The sequence below is a fragment of the Salvelinus alpinus genome, chromosome 2, assembly GCF_045679555.1.
Source record: "Salvelinus alpinus chromosome 2, SLU_Salpinus.1, whole genome shotgun sequence".
Taxonomy (NCBI): domain Eukaryota; kingdom Metazoa; phylum Chordata; class Actinopteri; order Salmoniformes; family Salmonidae; genus Salvelinus; species Salvelinus alpinus.
Genome location: NC_092087.1, coordinates 109141564 through 109157052, shown reverse-complemented (window position 1 = coordinate 109157052; position 15489 = coordinate 109141564). Strand labels below are relative to the sequence as shown.

The 15489-nt window shown below is 40.1% G+C and overlaps 1 protein-coding gene across 1 annotated transcript; it reads left to right on the top strand.

Annotated features, from left to right (window-relative positions):
* Positions 1 to 4879: 4879 nt before the first annotated feature.
* Positions 4880 to 14167, top strand: LOC139542169 (zinc finger protein 180-like). The gene is made up of 2 exons (XM_071347267.1): positions 4880 to 5237; positions 12989 to 14167. Exons 1-2 carry the CDS (start codon positions 4880 to 4882, stop codon positions 14029 to 14031), a joined length of 1401 nt encoding a protein of 466 aa, XP_071203368.1. The 3' UTR covers positions 14032 to 14167.
* The last annotated feature ends 1322 nt before the right edge of the window (positions 14168 to 15489 follow it).

Genomic DNA, 15489 nt, shown 5'->3' with positions numbered 1-15489 from the left:
CTCTGAAACGCTCTGGTGACAAACTTTTCTGCCCTGTTTCCAGTTGTCCACATGGCTGGGAGAACCTATTCAAGTAAGTAAGTAAATAGATTTTGGAAATGTAAAAAAAACCTATGTATTATTAGCTAACTAGCTACAGTGCAGGCTAACTCAAATGAGCTACTAAATGAGCTAGCTAGTTGGCTAGCTTGTTATCTAACCAACTTCAAATATTGTATAGATAGATAGCTAGCTATCTAGCCAACTTCACATACTGTATAGATAGATAGCTAGCTATCTAGCCAACTTCACATTCTGTATAGATAGATAGCTAGCTATCTAGCCAACTTCACATATTGTATAGATAGATAGCTAGCTATCTAGCCAACTTCACATTCTGTATAGATAGATAGCTAGCTATCTAGCCAACTTCAAATACTGTATAGATAGATAGCTAACTATCTAGCCAACATCCCATTCTGTATAGATAGATAGCTAGCTAAGTGAATTAAATATCACCAGCTACCTAACTTCATATTAGCTAGCTATCTATTTATCACTGTAAAAAACAAACTGCAAATGCATTTGTAGGTAGCTAGCTAACAGCCATGGAGGGTGAAAGGATAGCAGCCCCAACTGTCAGTGAGAGAGGAGGCTATTCTGGATAGGGCAGGTACTTTTGTGTAGTTCTTGTCCCTAGAAGTGAGGACGGAGATAATAGTAACATAATATTCAGTGTGGTGTAATTTGACTATAATGAAGTCTGTTTCTTGTGATTTTTTCTGTCCTCAGATAAAGAGCGCTATGAAAGCCAGTCTACATATGAAGAGGTCCCAATGAAGAGCAGTGGTTCTCAGTCCTGGGGACTCAAAGAGGCACATTGTTGTTTTTGCCTCAGCACTGCACAGCTGATTCAAATGATCAACTCATTATCAAGCTTCAAGTGGTATTTATGTATTCATTTGTGATGCCATCCTTGATATGATCCTGTTATTGTCACATGCTACACATCTACATATGTGTGCCCATGCATCTATCAATCCAATGTTATCATGATTTGTTATCAGGGATATTATACTTTAGTAATCCACAATGACCTGGTGATGTAACAGTCTAATAATTACATTGTCTTCCATATTCCTACAGATACCTTGTAACTGGAGATTCCTTCAAAACGATTGCCTACAGTCGATTGCCTACAGTTAACGTGTAGGGCACTGCAAGGTTGGGTGACCAGGGTCATCTGGGACTACCTCCTGGAGCAATTCAGATGTGTGAAGGCTACCTGTGTCCTGCGTAACTTCATGAGGATGGACACGAGGACCAGGAGGGGATCTACAGCTCGCCGCCGTGTCCCAGAGGAGGAGTCTGCTGCTCTGCAGGATGTTTCAAGGATGGGGTCCAACAACACAGCAAGAGGCAATCCGTGTGCAGGAGATCTTCACCTCCTACTTCTTCATAGAGGGTGCTGTTCCCTGGCAACACCATAGACTACACTACGCTCAACCAAAGGCTCTTTTAAGAGGGTGCTGTTCCCTGGCAACACCATAGACTACACTATGCACAACCAAAGGCTCTTTTAAGAGGGTGCTGTTCCCTGGCAACACCATAGACTACACTATGCACAACCAAAGGCTCTTTTAAGAGCCATCCACATTGCAATGAGAATATTCTTCCATTTACTTATCTATGTCAACTGCAGTTATTCAATTCACAGTTTCTCTCCCTTTGATTTCCACTTCTCAGGTGAGGGTGATGTTTAGGTAAGGGTAAGGGTGTGATGTCGGTGCAAAAACAAAACAGGCTGTTTTAAATCACTAATATTGAAGAAATGTAGAGCAATTAGACACCCTATAACACACACCTACACACTCATGTATCAATCTGATTGATGGATTGTGTTGTGCAGTAAGCAGGTTCAGGTGTATAACTGTGGCTCCTTCCACCTTCAAAGAATAGGCAAGAGGGCCAACCATGGAGAATAGTAAGACACTTCATTATTTCTATAACTACGCTATATTGTTTGTCCTTATGGGTCCGTTCATGTTTTTCAGCATAAAGCACTCTGCAGCCACTTAGTGTGGTGTGGACACCAGGTGAGGCCACACACAGATTCCTGTTGAACACTGTCTCTTTAACTACCTTATTTTCTCAATAACAGTCTCTCTCCTTCGCTTCATCCCTCTCTCCCCTTCTCCCTAAATCCTCTAGGTTATATCAGCTGTGTCGTTGATCCCCTCCTGCATCTGAACAGGCTACATCGAGGGCACAGCATGGTCAGAGGTGAGAGGTCACTTGGTCGGGTCAACAGGAAGTATTATTAAAGAGATGCTTTACATTGAAATACAGACAGAGATGCAGTAGTCCCAGAGTTAATGATCCCAGGTCAGTTTATATTATACAGGAAGTATTATTAAAGAGATGCTTTACATTGAAATACAGATAGAGATGCAGTAGTCCCAGAGTTAATGATCCAAGGTCAGTTTTGCATTTCACCTCCTGATTGATGACTAACAATGTTAGAATAAAAACTAAAAACACAAGGCTTAAACATGCTCTCTCTCTCCATCTGTCTCTCGTCTGCAGATATGTTTTGATGTGAGAGGATGCCAACCCCCAGTCCCATCATCGCCACCTCACCCTCTTTTAAGATAACCTTTAGGCCGACGTGAGACACTATTATGTAATTGTGATAAACTGAGAGAATATTTATGTAGCACTGTGATTAATTAATCATGTGCTGCCTTCCCTGCTCCTATGTGCTTACCTCTTTCCCTTTCTGTCTTTTACACCTCTCTCACCTCCTCTTTCTTCCTCTGTTTTTATAATGCACAACAGATGTGCATTGAAGTACAGATTGAACTTGTATTTATAACACTTGGATAATGAGCTTTTCAATAAAGCGTTTCACATTATCTACTGGTTGAAATGAAGTGTAATGTGATAAAATACTCCACCTATCCTGTGTTTATCAGATCAATGCAGATGAAGGGCATTAGATGTTGAGATGAACCGGTGTTAAGAGTATTTACATGATGCATAGGAAGTGTAGTGTTCTGTTTATTAAATTCTATTTCTGTATATATGAATTAACTAGTTAAATCCTGTTTCTAGTCTATTAGTTACAATGTGTAACCATTGATGTCCCAGGACCAAGATTGGTAAACACTGTTGAAGTGTAGAATTGTAATACATACATGCAGACACAGCGTCATTCAAAGACTGGAATTTGATACTCCTGGTATTGGATATGACTGAAAAATAATCTCAAAGACATTCATACCTAAACTGCACCTTTATTTGCCAAGGTAGAGTACATGATCAGTGAATATATTAAATGTACAGGCTACAATGTGGGGATCTCATGCATGGTAATAACTACATGTATATACGACTTGCATCCTTGGCACAACATGATATTATATTCTCCTCAATCCATAGGCTTCATTAATGTCATTCAGGCTGTTTTGAAGTTGATACAACTGGCTATGATAGCTGAGGTTCATAGCTAGGTTCTGAACTAATATGTATACCAAACGTTTGGGTCCATACACAGATCGGCTAGATAGCTAGCTACACATCCATGGGCATACAGGGATTTTAATCATCCACTGCACAATAAGCAAGAACATAGCTAGCTACGTGATTTCATCTATCTGCATGGTAAATATCAGCAAGGAAAGCTTACAAAATTGTACATTCAATTTGCAGTAAATTCTTCAGCTAGCTAGATTCTATACATCCACTGTTTCACAAAACGACAGCCTGGTTTGCTGGTTGTTTCATGAGTCCCTAAAACAACCAGAATTACAATTTCATACTCATGTCACAACACCTATAAAGCTAGCCAGCTAGCTGGCTAATGTTAGCTGGGTCAGCTAGCTGGCTAATGTTAGCTAGTCAATTTTTGAAAATGAACTTTATGATAAAAAAAATGCATAATCGTTTGTCTCTACATGAACTAACATTCCTGTCAACTGTACATGTTTTTTGCATGATTCGTTATGACGTTATAATCCCTTACATTTGCTTCCATCCTAGTATTGTCTGTCCGCCATCTTTGATTCAGTTCAGTTCTGTGTAGGGGTACCCCTCTCTTCTAGTATTTCTGTCCGCCATCTTTGATTCAGTTCAGTTCTGTGTAGGCGTTACCCCTCTCTCCTAGTATTTCTATCCGCCATCTTTGCTCTAGTTCAGTTCTGTGTAGGCGTACCCCTCTCTCCTAGTATTTCTGTCCACCATCTTTGATCCAGTTCAGTTCTGTGTAGTGGTTACCCCTCTCTCCTAGTATTTCTTTCAGCCATCTTTGCTGAAGAAAGTCTAACAGTCACTAGCGCAGCAGCAGCCTCCCCCGGTCCTAGTGCCGGGCCTGGTAAGAAGTTTAAGATGCGATGGAACGAAATAAGAAGAAATAAGAAATCACAGAAAAAATATATTGACTGATATTGATTTATTTAGGGGGGGCTAATTAATATTTTAGTTCTAGCTGACGTCCCTGAATCCTACCCTTTAACTTTTTGTCTGAAAATGTAATTTACATTTTACTCAACTGCGTTGCCCACTCCAGTCAGCAGATGGCGGTCTGCGACTTTAAGGCAATGCTGCTACTGTGACGTATAATCTAGTGGACGGAACGCTTCTTTCAACAGCAGCAACAGACAGTCAGCCACCTCGGTAGCTTGCTAGCCAAAATAGCCGAACCAATATAGCTCTTTAGACGCTTTAGTGTATATTAGCCACTGTGTTTTAAAACCACTTCTGTCGCTCTAGTTAGTTATCCGTTTTAATTTCATATTTACGGTGTTGTTGTTATTAGTCAGCTAGCGGGCTGGTTAAGTTAGCATTAGCCTAGCTAGCTAACATCCCCGACCCATGCGGTCACTAAGCTACTCTCTTGTTAATGAAGAGGAGGATCTGCTGGACGGAGAAAGAAGCTCTCGTCAAAGAGGAGAAGGAAGAGAAGGATATCACAGTAAAACAAGAAGTAGACGGTGAGGCCGTTACCGTGAAAGAAGAAGAGAAAGACGTTACAGTGAAAGAAGAGGAAGACGCGTTCAGATTGAAAGAGGAAGTTACAGTAAAAGAAGAGGAGGAAGAGAAAGAGGAGGCTGCAGTTTTTGGAGTGAAAGAGGAGGATGGGGAGATGACTATCACATTGGAAGAAGAGGAGGAGGAAACTGAATATCTGGGCTCGGTTTCCCAAACGCATCTTAAGGCATCCAATGGTTCTAAGGATGAACGGGCCCTGATTAACACAAGTAAGTACTACCTTAAAAACAGAGGCACAAACTCTGCAGTTGTTGAACTGTTTTATTTTTTTATTTAACCAGGTGGCTATGATGTCATAATGATAGTTTAACATGGTGACCATGATGTCATAATGATAGTTTAACCAGGTAGGCCAGTTGAGAACAAGTTCTCATTTACAACTGCGACCTGGCCAAGATTTTATTTTTATTTATTTCACCTTTATTTAACCAGGTAGGCAAATTGAGAACACGTTCTCATTTACAATTGCGACCGTGCCAAGATAAAGCAAAGCAGTTCGACACATACAACAACATATGGTTACACATGGAGTAAAACAAACATACAGTCAATAATACAGTGAAAAATAAGTCTATATACAATGTGAGCAAGTGAGGTAAGGGAGGTGAAAGGCAAACAAAATATATATATAAATAAATAAAAATATAAAAAGGCCATGGCGGCGAAGTAAATACAATATAGCAAGTTAATAAAAAATAAATAAAATAAAAACACTGGAATGGTTGGTTTGCAGTGGAAGAAAGTGCAAAGTAGAGATAGAAATAATGGGGTGCAAAGAGCAAAATAAATAAATGAATACAGTAGGTAAAGAGGTAGTTGTTTGGGCTAAATTATAGATGGGCTATGTACAGGTGCAGTAATCTATGAGCTGCTCTGACAGCTGGTGCTTAAAGCTAGTGAGGGAGATAAGTGTTTCCAGTTTCAGAGATTTTTGTAGTTCGTTCCAGTCATTGGCAGCAGAGAACTGGAAGGAGAGGCGGCCAAAGGAAGAATTGGTTTTGGGGGTGACCAGAGAGATATACCTGCTGGAGCGCGTGCTACAGGTAGGTGCTGCTATGGTGACCAGCGAGCTGAGATAAGGGGGGACTTTACCAAGCAGGTTCTTGTAGATGACCTGGAGCCAGTGGGTTTGGCGACGAGTATGAAGCGAGGGCCAGCCAACGAGAGCGTACAGGTCGCAGTGGTGGGTAGTGTATGGGGATAAAGATAAAGATAAAGCAAAGCAGTGTGACACAGACAACAACACAGAGTTACACATGGAATAACATGGCAATAAACAAGCCAACAACACAATAAACAAGTCAATGACACAGTAGAAAAAAAGAAAGTCTATATATAGTGTGTGCAAAAGGCATGAGGAGGTAGGCAATGAATAGTCCATAGTAGCGAAGAATTACAATTTAGCAGATTAACACTGGAGTGATAAATGAGCAGATGATGATGTGCAAGTAGAGATACTGGTGTGCAAAAGAGCAGAAAAGTACATGTACAGCTGCAGCGATCGGTTAGCTGCTCAGATAGCTGATGTTTAAAGTTGGTGAGGGAAATATAAGTCTCCAGCTTCAGCGATTTTTGAAATTCGCTCCAGTCACTGGAAGGATGTGTGGTGTTAAAGGGGAAATCTGCAATTACCACATCCATATTTTGATTTTTAAATTATTTATTTATAGCCATTGATTCTTGAAGAATATAACACATGCCTCATGAGCTTAGTTCAACTGTTGTACCCCATCAGAACACCAAATAAGCTTTTTTTACTCCAATGTATAGAAACAATGTAAATCAACAGACTCAACATGGTTAAAACTATAATGTTGATATCATGGATGGTCAGTCCTTGCATCCATAGGTCTGTCTATGAATTTGAAAGTAGTTACATTTCTCCAGCCCCATCCATCTTATTAGCAAAATAGTGGTGGAATTACAGCTTTGTTATTGGTTGATTGATTCTTGTGTGGCTTTTTTAAAGGGACAACCTAGTATTTAAACAGCAACAAAATGGCTGCCCAGAGACTTGGTTTGGTAAACAGCTGAGGGATGGGGGCTGGAGAAATGTAACCATTCTCAAATTAATAGAGAAAGCTATTGTATCAACCGTAACCCAAAACCTAGCGACCTCGTCAAGAAGTTCAGACATCTTGGCAAAACAGTTTTAAGGTGTTGGCTTGACAGTCGCTGGACCCAGGTTTGAGTCCAGCTCAGGGCTACCCCCTGAATTCACTACACTATGAATACAAGGACTGGCCATCCATGAGGTCATAATGATATTTTAACCAGGTTTCTAGGATATATAGTATATTCTAGAATTCATCCATGATGTCATAATGATAGTTTAACCAGGTTTCAAGGCTATATAGTATATTCTAGAATTCATCCATGATGTCATAATGATAGTTTAACAGGTTTCTGGGATATATAGTATATTCTAGAATTGCCAGTGTAGATTTCCTGTAGGGTCAAATTGTTAGAGCTGTTGATAAATCATTGTATAATATTCAGCGTTTATTTTCATGCCATTACATCAATATTGCCCAACCAGAAGAGAAGAAACTCTTCCTGAACCACCTCCTCTTGCTGTCCTTCATACATTCTGACGTTGCTGGTAATCGGCTACACAAGCAGTCAGCAACCTACATTTGGAGTGCAAATGTATCTTACCATTTCTACTGATCTGGTGACAGTTATGATTTTCATGTTCATTTTACTGGAACAGTTTCATTTAATTTATAATAGTATCTCAATCATTGTCTGTGATTAATCTACATTCTATCTAAATGAAAATTATACAAATCTAAAAGTAACTTTTATTGCCATTGCCACCTATGTAAAAAAAATAGCCTACATTAAGCCAACAAATAAAAACATTGCAAATAAATGTCCTATAAATCGCATGGCCTGTCTAAAACGAACTTGAAACATTGTATAAAATATTCTGGGCCCTCAGTTTCCCACGCCTGTGAGTGTTCTCGACCGACACAGCTGTAGGCTATTTGTGAAAGGGATAAGAAGTAATCAAAAGTTTCCCTTTTGTGGTTATCGAAAGGAATAGAGATGGAAATATTTTTCAAATACTTTGAGGAGTTATTCTCATTTCCAATTGGTTTTGATTAGACTTTGTTTACTTGCTGTTTGAGGTGAGAAAAAAATGTGCTTCGAGAGGCTCCACAACTCATTAGTGGTGCAGACAATCAGAAAAACTATCAGACATCCCCAAATGGGCTCATTTATGGATCTACATTTGTGCTCAGGCCAGGTAGACTGGTCCTACTACTATATGTGTAAACAGGTAGACTAGTCCTACTTCTATATGCGTAATCAGGTATACTAGTCCTTCTATATGTGTAACCAGGTAGACTAGTTCTACTTCTATTTGTGTTGTTGGGTAGACTAGTCCTACTTCTATATGTGTAACCAGGTAGACTAGTTCTACTTCTATTTGTGTTGTTGGGTAGACTAGTCCTACTTCTATATGTGTAACCAGGTATACTAGTCCTTCTATATGTGTAACCAGGTAGACTAGTTCTACTTCTATTTGTGTTGTTGGGTAGACTAGTCCTACTTCTATGTGTGTAACCAGGTAGACTAGTCCTACTTCTATTTGTGTTGTTGGGTAGACTAGTCCTACTTCTATATGCGTAACCAGGTAGACTAGTCCTACTTCTATGTGTGTAACCAGGTAGACTAGTCCTACTTCTATGTGTGTAACCAGGTAGACTAGTCCTACTTCTATATGTGTAACCAGGTAGACTAGTCCTACTTCTATATGTGTAACCTGGTAGACTAGACCTACCTCTATATGTGTAACCAGGTAGACTAGTCCTACTTCTATATGTGTAACCAGGTGGACTAGTCCTACTTCTATATGTGTAACCAGGTAGACTAGTCCTACTTCTATGTGTGTAACCAGGTAGACTAGTTCTACTTCTATATGTGTAACCAGGTAGACTAGTTCTACTTCTATTTGTGTTGTTGGGTAGACTAGTCCTACTTCTATATGTGTAACCAGGTATACTAGTCCTTCTATATGTGTAACCAGGTAGACTAGTTCTACTTCTATTTGTGTTGTTGGGTAGACTAGTCCTACTTCTATGTGTGTAACCAGGTAGACTAGTCCTACTTCTATTTGTGTTGTTGGGTAGACTAGTCCTACTTCTATATGCGTAACCAGGTAGACTAGTCCTACTTCTATGTGTGTAACCAGGTAGACTAGTCCTACTTCTATGTGTGTAACCAGGTAGACTAGTCCTACTTCTATATGTGTAACCAGGTAGACTAGTCCTACTTCTATATGTGTAACCTGGTAGACTAGACCTACCTCTATATGTGTAACCAGGTAGACTAGTCCTACTTCTATATGTGTAACCAGGTAGACTAGTCCTACTTCTATGTGTGTAACCAGGTAGACTAGTTCTACTTCTATATGTGTAACCAGGTAGACTAGTTCTACTTCTATTTGTGTTGTTGGGTAGACTAGTCCTACTTCTATACGTGTAACCAGGTAGACTAGTTCTACTTCTATATGTGTAACCAGGTAGACTAGTTCTACTTCTATTTGTGTTGTTGGGTAGACTAGTCCTACTTCTATATGTGTAACCAGGTAGACTAGTCCTACTTCTATATGTGTAACCAGGTAGACTAGTTCTACTTCTATTTGTGTTGTTGGGTAGACTAGTCCTACTTCTATGTGTGTAACCAGGTAGACTAGTCCTACTTCTATTTGTGTTGTTGGGTAGACTAGTCCTACTTCTATATGCGTAATCGGGTAGACTAGTCCTACTTCTATATGTGTAACCAGGTATACTAGTCCTTCTATATATGTGTAACCAGGTATACTAGTCCTTCTATATATGTGTAACCAGGTAGACTAGTTCTACTTCTATTTGTGTTGTTGGGTAGACTAGTCCTACTTCTATGTGTGTAACCAGGTAGACTAGTCCTACTTCTATGTGTGTAACCAGGTAGACTAGTCCTACTTCTATGTGTGTAACCAGGTAGACTAGTCCTACTTCTATATGTGTAACCTGGTAGACTAGACCTACCTCTATATGTGTAACCAGGTAGACTAGTCCTACTTCTATATGTGTAACCAGGTAGACTAGTCCTACTTCTATGTGTGTAACCAGGTAGACTAGTTCTACTTCTATATGTGTAACCAGGTAGACTAGTTCTACTTCTATTTGTGTTGTTGGGTAGACTAGTCCTACTTCTATATGTGTAACCAGGTAGACTAGTTCTACTTCTATATGTGTAACCAGGTAGACTAGTTCTACTTCTATTTGTGTTGTTGGGTAGACTAGTCCTACTTCTATATGTGTAACCAGGTAGACTAGTCCTACTTATTTATGTGTAACCAGGTAGACTAGTTCTACTTCTATTTGTGTTGTTGGGTAGACTAGTCCTACTTCTATGTGTGTAACCAGGTAGACTAGTCCTACTTCTATTTGTGTTGTTGGGTAGACTAGTCCTACTTCTATATGTGTAACCAGGTAGACTAGTCCTACTTCTATATGTGTAACCAGGTATACTAGTCCTTCTATATATGTGTAACCAGGTATACTAGTCCTTCTATATATGTGTAACCAGGTAGACTAGTTCTACTTCTATTTGTGTTGTTGGGTAGACTAGTCCTACTTCTATGTGTGTAACCAGGTAGACTAGTCCTACTTCTATGTGTGTAACCAGGTAGACTAGTCCTACTTCTATGTGTGTAACCAGGTAGACTAGTCCTACTTCTATATGTGTAACCTGGTAGACTAGACCTACCTCTATATGTGTAACCAGGTAGACTAGTCCTACTTCTATATGTGTAACCAGGTAGACTAGTCCTACCTCTATATGTGTAATCAGGTGTGCATCCTTACTCAACATTGACAGAAGTGTTTCAAACAAAAGACAATGAATAAATTGACAAAACTGACGCATCTTGCGGGGTCAGGTCAGGGTGACCTGCCAGGGGCCGTTTCATTTAGTATCCGTTTTGGTCGGCATGGGGAATGATTGGATTTCCCCATAGTATGTTATACCTCAAGTTGACCGACTGAAAGGGAGCATAACTTTATGACTATAATTACTGTTCCCTGAAGGAGGGATACGAGGTACAACACCTGTTTGTCCCCGCCCCTTCCTGGGTCTGTGAAGAGCGGTATTAAATTGAATATGACCTAAGGTTCGTATTTCTGTGTTTATTACATTATAGTTAAGTCTATGATTTGATATTTGATAGAGCAGTCTGACTGAGCGGTGGTAGGCAGCAGCAGGCTCGTAAGCATTCATTCAAACCAGCACTTTCCTGCGTTTGCCAGCAGCTCTTCGCAATTCTTGAAGCACAGCTCTGTTTATGACTTCAAGCCTATCAACTCCCAAGATTAGGCTGGCAATACCAAAGTGCCTATAAGAACATTCGGGGCGGCAGGGTAGCCTAGTGGTTAGAGTGTAGAGGCGGCAGGTAGCCTAGTGGTTAGAGTGTAGAGGCGGCAGGTAGCCTAGTGGTTAGAGCGTTGGACTAGTAACCAGCCGGTAGCCTAGTGGTTAGAGCGTTGGACTAGTAACCAGCAGGTAGCCTAGTGGTTAGAGTGTTAGAATAGTAACCAGCCGGTAGCCTAGTGGTTAGAGCGTTGGACTAGTAACCAGCCGGTAGCCTAGTGGTTAGAGCGTTGGACTAGTAACCAGCCGGTAGCCTAGTGGTTAGAGCGTTGGACTAGTAACCAGCAGGTAGCCTAGTGGTTAGAGTGTTGGAATAGTAACCAGCCGGTAGCCTAGTGGTTAGAGCGTTGGACTAGTAACCAGCCGGTAGCCTAATGGTTAGAGCGTTGGACTAGTAACCAGCCGGTAGTCTAGTGGTTAGAGCGTTGGACTAGTAACCAAAAGGTTGCAAGTTCAAATCGCCGAGCTGACAAGGTACAAATCTGTCGTTCTACCCCTGAACAGGCAGTTAACCTACTGTTCCTAGGCTAATACAAATATATAAACAATGTGTGTATATATATATATATATATATATAATAATAAAATATCGGTATCGGCTTTTTTTGGTCCTCCAATAATCGGTATTGGCGTTGAAGAATCATAATGGGTCGACCCCTACTATGTTATTGTTTGGTGAAGTTATGGGCCAATTTGTTAAGCACTTAGTGTACAAACCCTCATTGTCAGGCTGATGGAAAAGCTAGCTAAAGACCATTTTACTGGTTGAAGTGTTTTTTAAGTATAAAGCAGTTGATTTGCGACAATAACACAAACATATTAAGCAGGAGATTCAAACGAGCCTGACAATTATAATCCAAAAGTAATGTGAAATTCACTCATAAGCAACCTGGAAATGGAGGCTATTATTGCTGTCAGCCTATGAGAACTCCCCTGCGTTTTCCCCCACGGTGGTGAATTAGTAAATAGACACAGAGCTTAATGTGAGTTTCCTTGAGTAGCACTCCTGATCTTGCGCTGTAATATTCAGAATACATTGTGGAAAAACTACAATCTTCACTCACCATTTTTTGCTCCAGGCAGATATACTACATCCATAACTAGTGGTTTCCTCATTAGCAGATATACTACATCCATAACTAGTGGTTTCCTTATTAGCAGATATACTACATCCATAACTAGTGGTTTCCTTATTAGCAGGGAGGAGTTTCTGCAATCAAATTGTGTGTGCATTGACCTCGTGACGCAATTTTATCAAACACCGAAAGGGCCTACATTGGAGACCAATAGTCGTCTGGCACACTGCTTAGTGTATCAACAACTTGAATAACTTATTTCTAGTTACCAATAATGTGAAAACAAGACAAAATATGACTATTGTTGCTATCTTGACTGTCTTAATTGTCAAATTTAATAGACGTCAGTTGTTGTACAACGTCATGGGTACACTCTGGGCATCACCTTTTACCTCAAATGAACATTGGATTTCTGCTGTTGTGGGCCTTTAACCATCTGTCTGACTTTGTCGTTCACACAGATGAGAGACGGGACAATCGTGGATCCTCTGGGGAGCCTCAACAATATCATGATGCTGAAGAGGCAGAGAAGAGTCTCTCCACAAAAGAACACCAGAAACACCAGCAGAGACCAACAGGGAAGAAATCTAACTGCTGCTCTGACTGTGGGAAAAAATTTAACTCCTCAGTAAAACTTAAAATACACCAGAGAACACACACAGGAGAGAATTCTTATAGCTGTGATCAATGTGGGAAGAGTTTTACTACATCTGGCCAGCTGACTTTACACCAGAGAATACACACAGGAGAGAAAACTTGTAGCTGTAATCAATGTGGGAAAAGTTTTACTACATCTAGCCAGCTGACTATACACCAGAGAATACACACAGGAGAGAAACCTTATAGCTGTGGTCAATGTGGGAAGAGTTTTACTACATCTGGCTCTCTGACTTTACACCAGAGAACACACACAGGAGAGAAACCTTATAGCTGTGATCAATGTGGGAAGAGTTTTACTACATCTGGCTCTCTGACTTCACACCAGAGAATACACAAAGGAGAGAAACCTTATAGCTGTGATCAATGTGGGAAGAGTTTTACTACATCTGGCCAGCTGACTTCACACCAGAGAACACACACAGGAGAGAAATCTTGTAGCTGTAATCAATGTGGGAAGAGTTTTACTACATCTAGCCAGCTGACTATACACCAGAGAATACACACAGGAGAGAAACCTTATAGCTGTGGTCAATGTGGGAAGAGTTTTGGCCAATCTAGCCACCTGACATTACACCAAAGAACACACACAGGCGAGAAACCTTTTAGCTGTGATCAATGCGGGAAGAGTTTTACTACATCTGGCTCTCTGACTTTACACCAGAGAACACACACAGGAGAGAAACCTTATAGCTGTGATCAATGTGGGAAGAGTTTTGGTCAATCTAGCAATCTGACTGTACACCAGAGAACACACACAGGAGAGAAATCTCATAGCTGTGATCAATGTGGGAAGAGATACTCTAGTAAAATGTCTCTGATCAAACATCAGAAAATACATACATGAAGGAGTTGTTTCATGATATCAATGAAATAATGTCACAATGTAGAATGTTTTAACATTGTAGTAGGAGTATTTTAATGATGTCACAATGTAGAACCCTAAACGTTTGTCCCCTGTTCTATTGATTTCAACATGATATGGATATAGCCTCAGGGGAAAAATCCAGGCTCTGAATTGAACGAGTACTATTTATGTGATTGAACAAAAAGTGACTAACAAAAAAGAGTTGTGTTACACTTACCACGTTGGTGACCCACTGGAATCACAATGTAGCTAGCTGTTTACCACGTTGGTGACCCACTGGAATCACAATGTAGCTAGCTGTTTACCACGTTGGTGACCCACTGGAATCACAATGTAGCTAGCTGTTTACCACGTTGGTGACCCACTGGAATCACAATGTAGCTAGCTGTTTACCACGTTGGTGACCCACTGGAATCACAATGTAGCTAGCTGTTTACCACGTTGGTGACCCACTGGAATCACAATGTAGCTAGCTGTTTACCACGTTGGTGACCCACTGGAATCACAATGTAGCTAGCTGTTTACCACGTTGGTGACCCACTGGAATCACAATGCAACACTTCAAACTTTTTCTGCATATTGGTTATTGATTTGGACACGTTAAAACTGTGTTTTGACATTGCACTATTCCCATTTAGCAAAATGTAATTGAAAAGACGTTGAAAATAAGACTATCCCCGACGTCGATATATGTTCTGTCCAGTATATGTTCGGTTGTAGTTGAAAGTGAAAGTTAAAAAGATGTATTTTCGGGTCGTTTTTTCAATGACTTGAAAACAACTTAATTTCAACAAACTTGCAGCCTAAACACATGGACGCAGTATAATAAATTGGTCTATAATCAATTTTATTAACAATCTTACATCACTCCAGTATTTCTTGACAACATTCAAATGCTAATTGTCTTTATTCTACTACTGAAGAAGCATGACTCAAATCACCTCATATTTCAAACATCCAGCCTGACAAAAGATACATGTTTTATTATTCCATGCCTCACCACTAAGTTAATTATTGCCAATACATATTAACAAAGGGGTGAACATTTGGTTTTGATATTTCATATTTACAATTATGTAACATTTACTAATCATAGTTATTCATGCAACCAACTTGACATTTTTGGGTACATTTATATTGACATTGAACCCTGATATTATAAAAGCAGGGTAACATTCTCAGATGTGCCAACCCAAATGTACTAGAGCATGACATTGGGGACTTTATATGCAACAACATGCCTATTGAGTGATCCCTGAAAAGAGAGAGAAGCTCCACAGTGAGGTGGAAAGTTACTACAGATATTGCAGGAGATTCCTCTTGAAATCAGACATGTCCGTGGTAAGGACAACTTGGTTGCTGATTATCAAGGGTGGGCAGTCAAAAGATTTGTGTTTTGCATTTAGCCAGTGAGTTACCATGATCACTATTTATTTT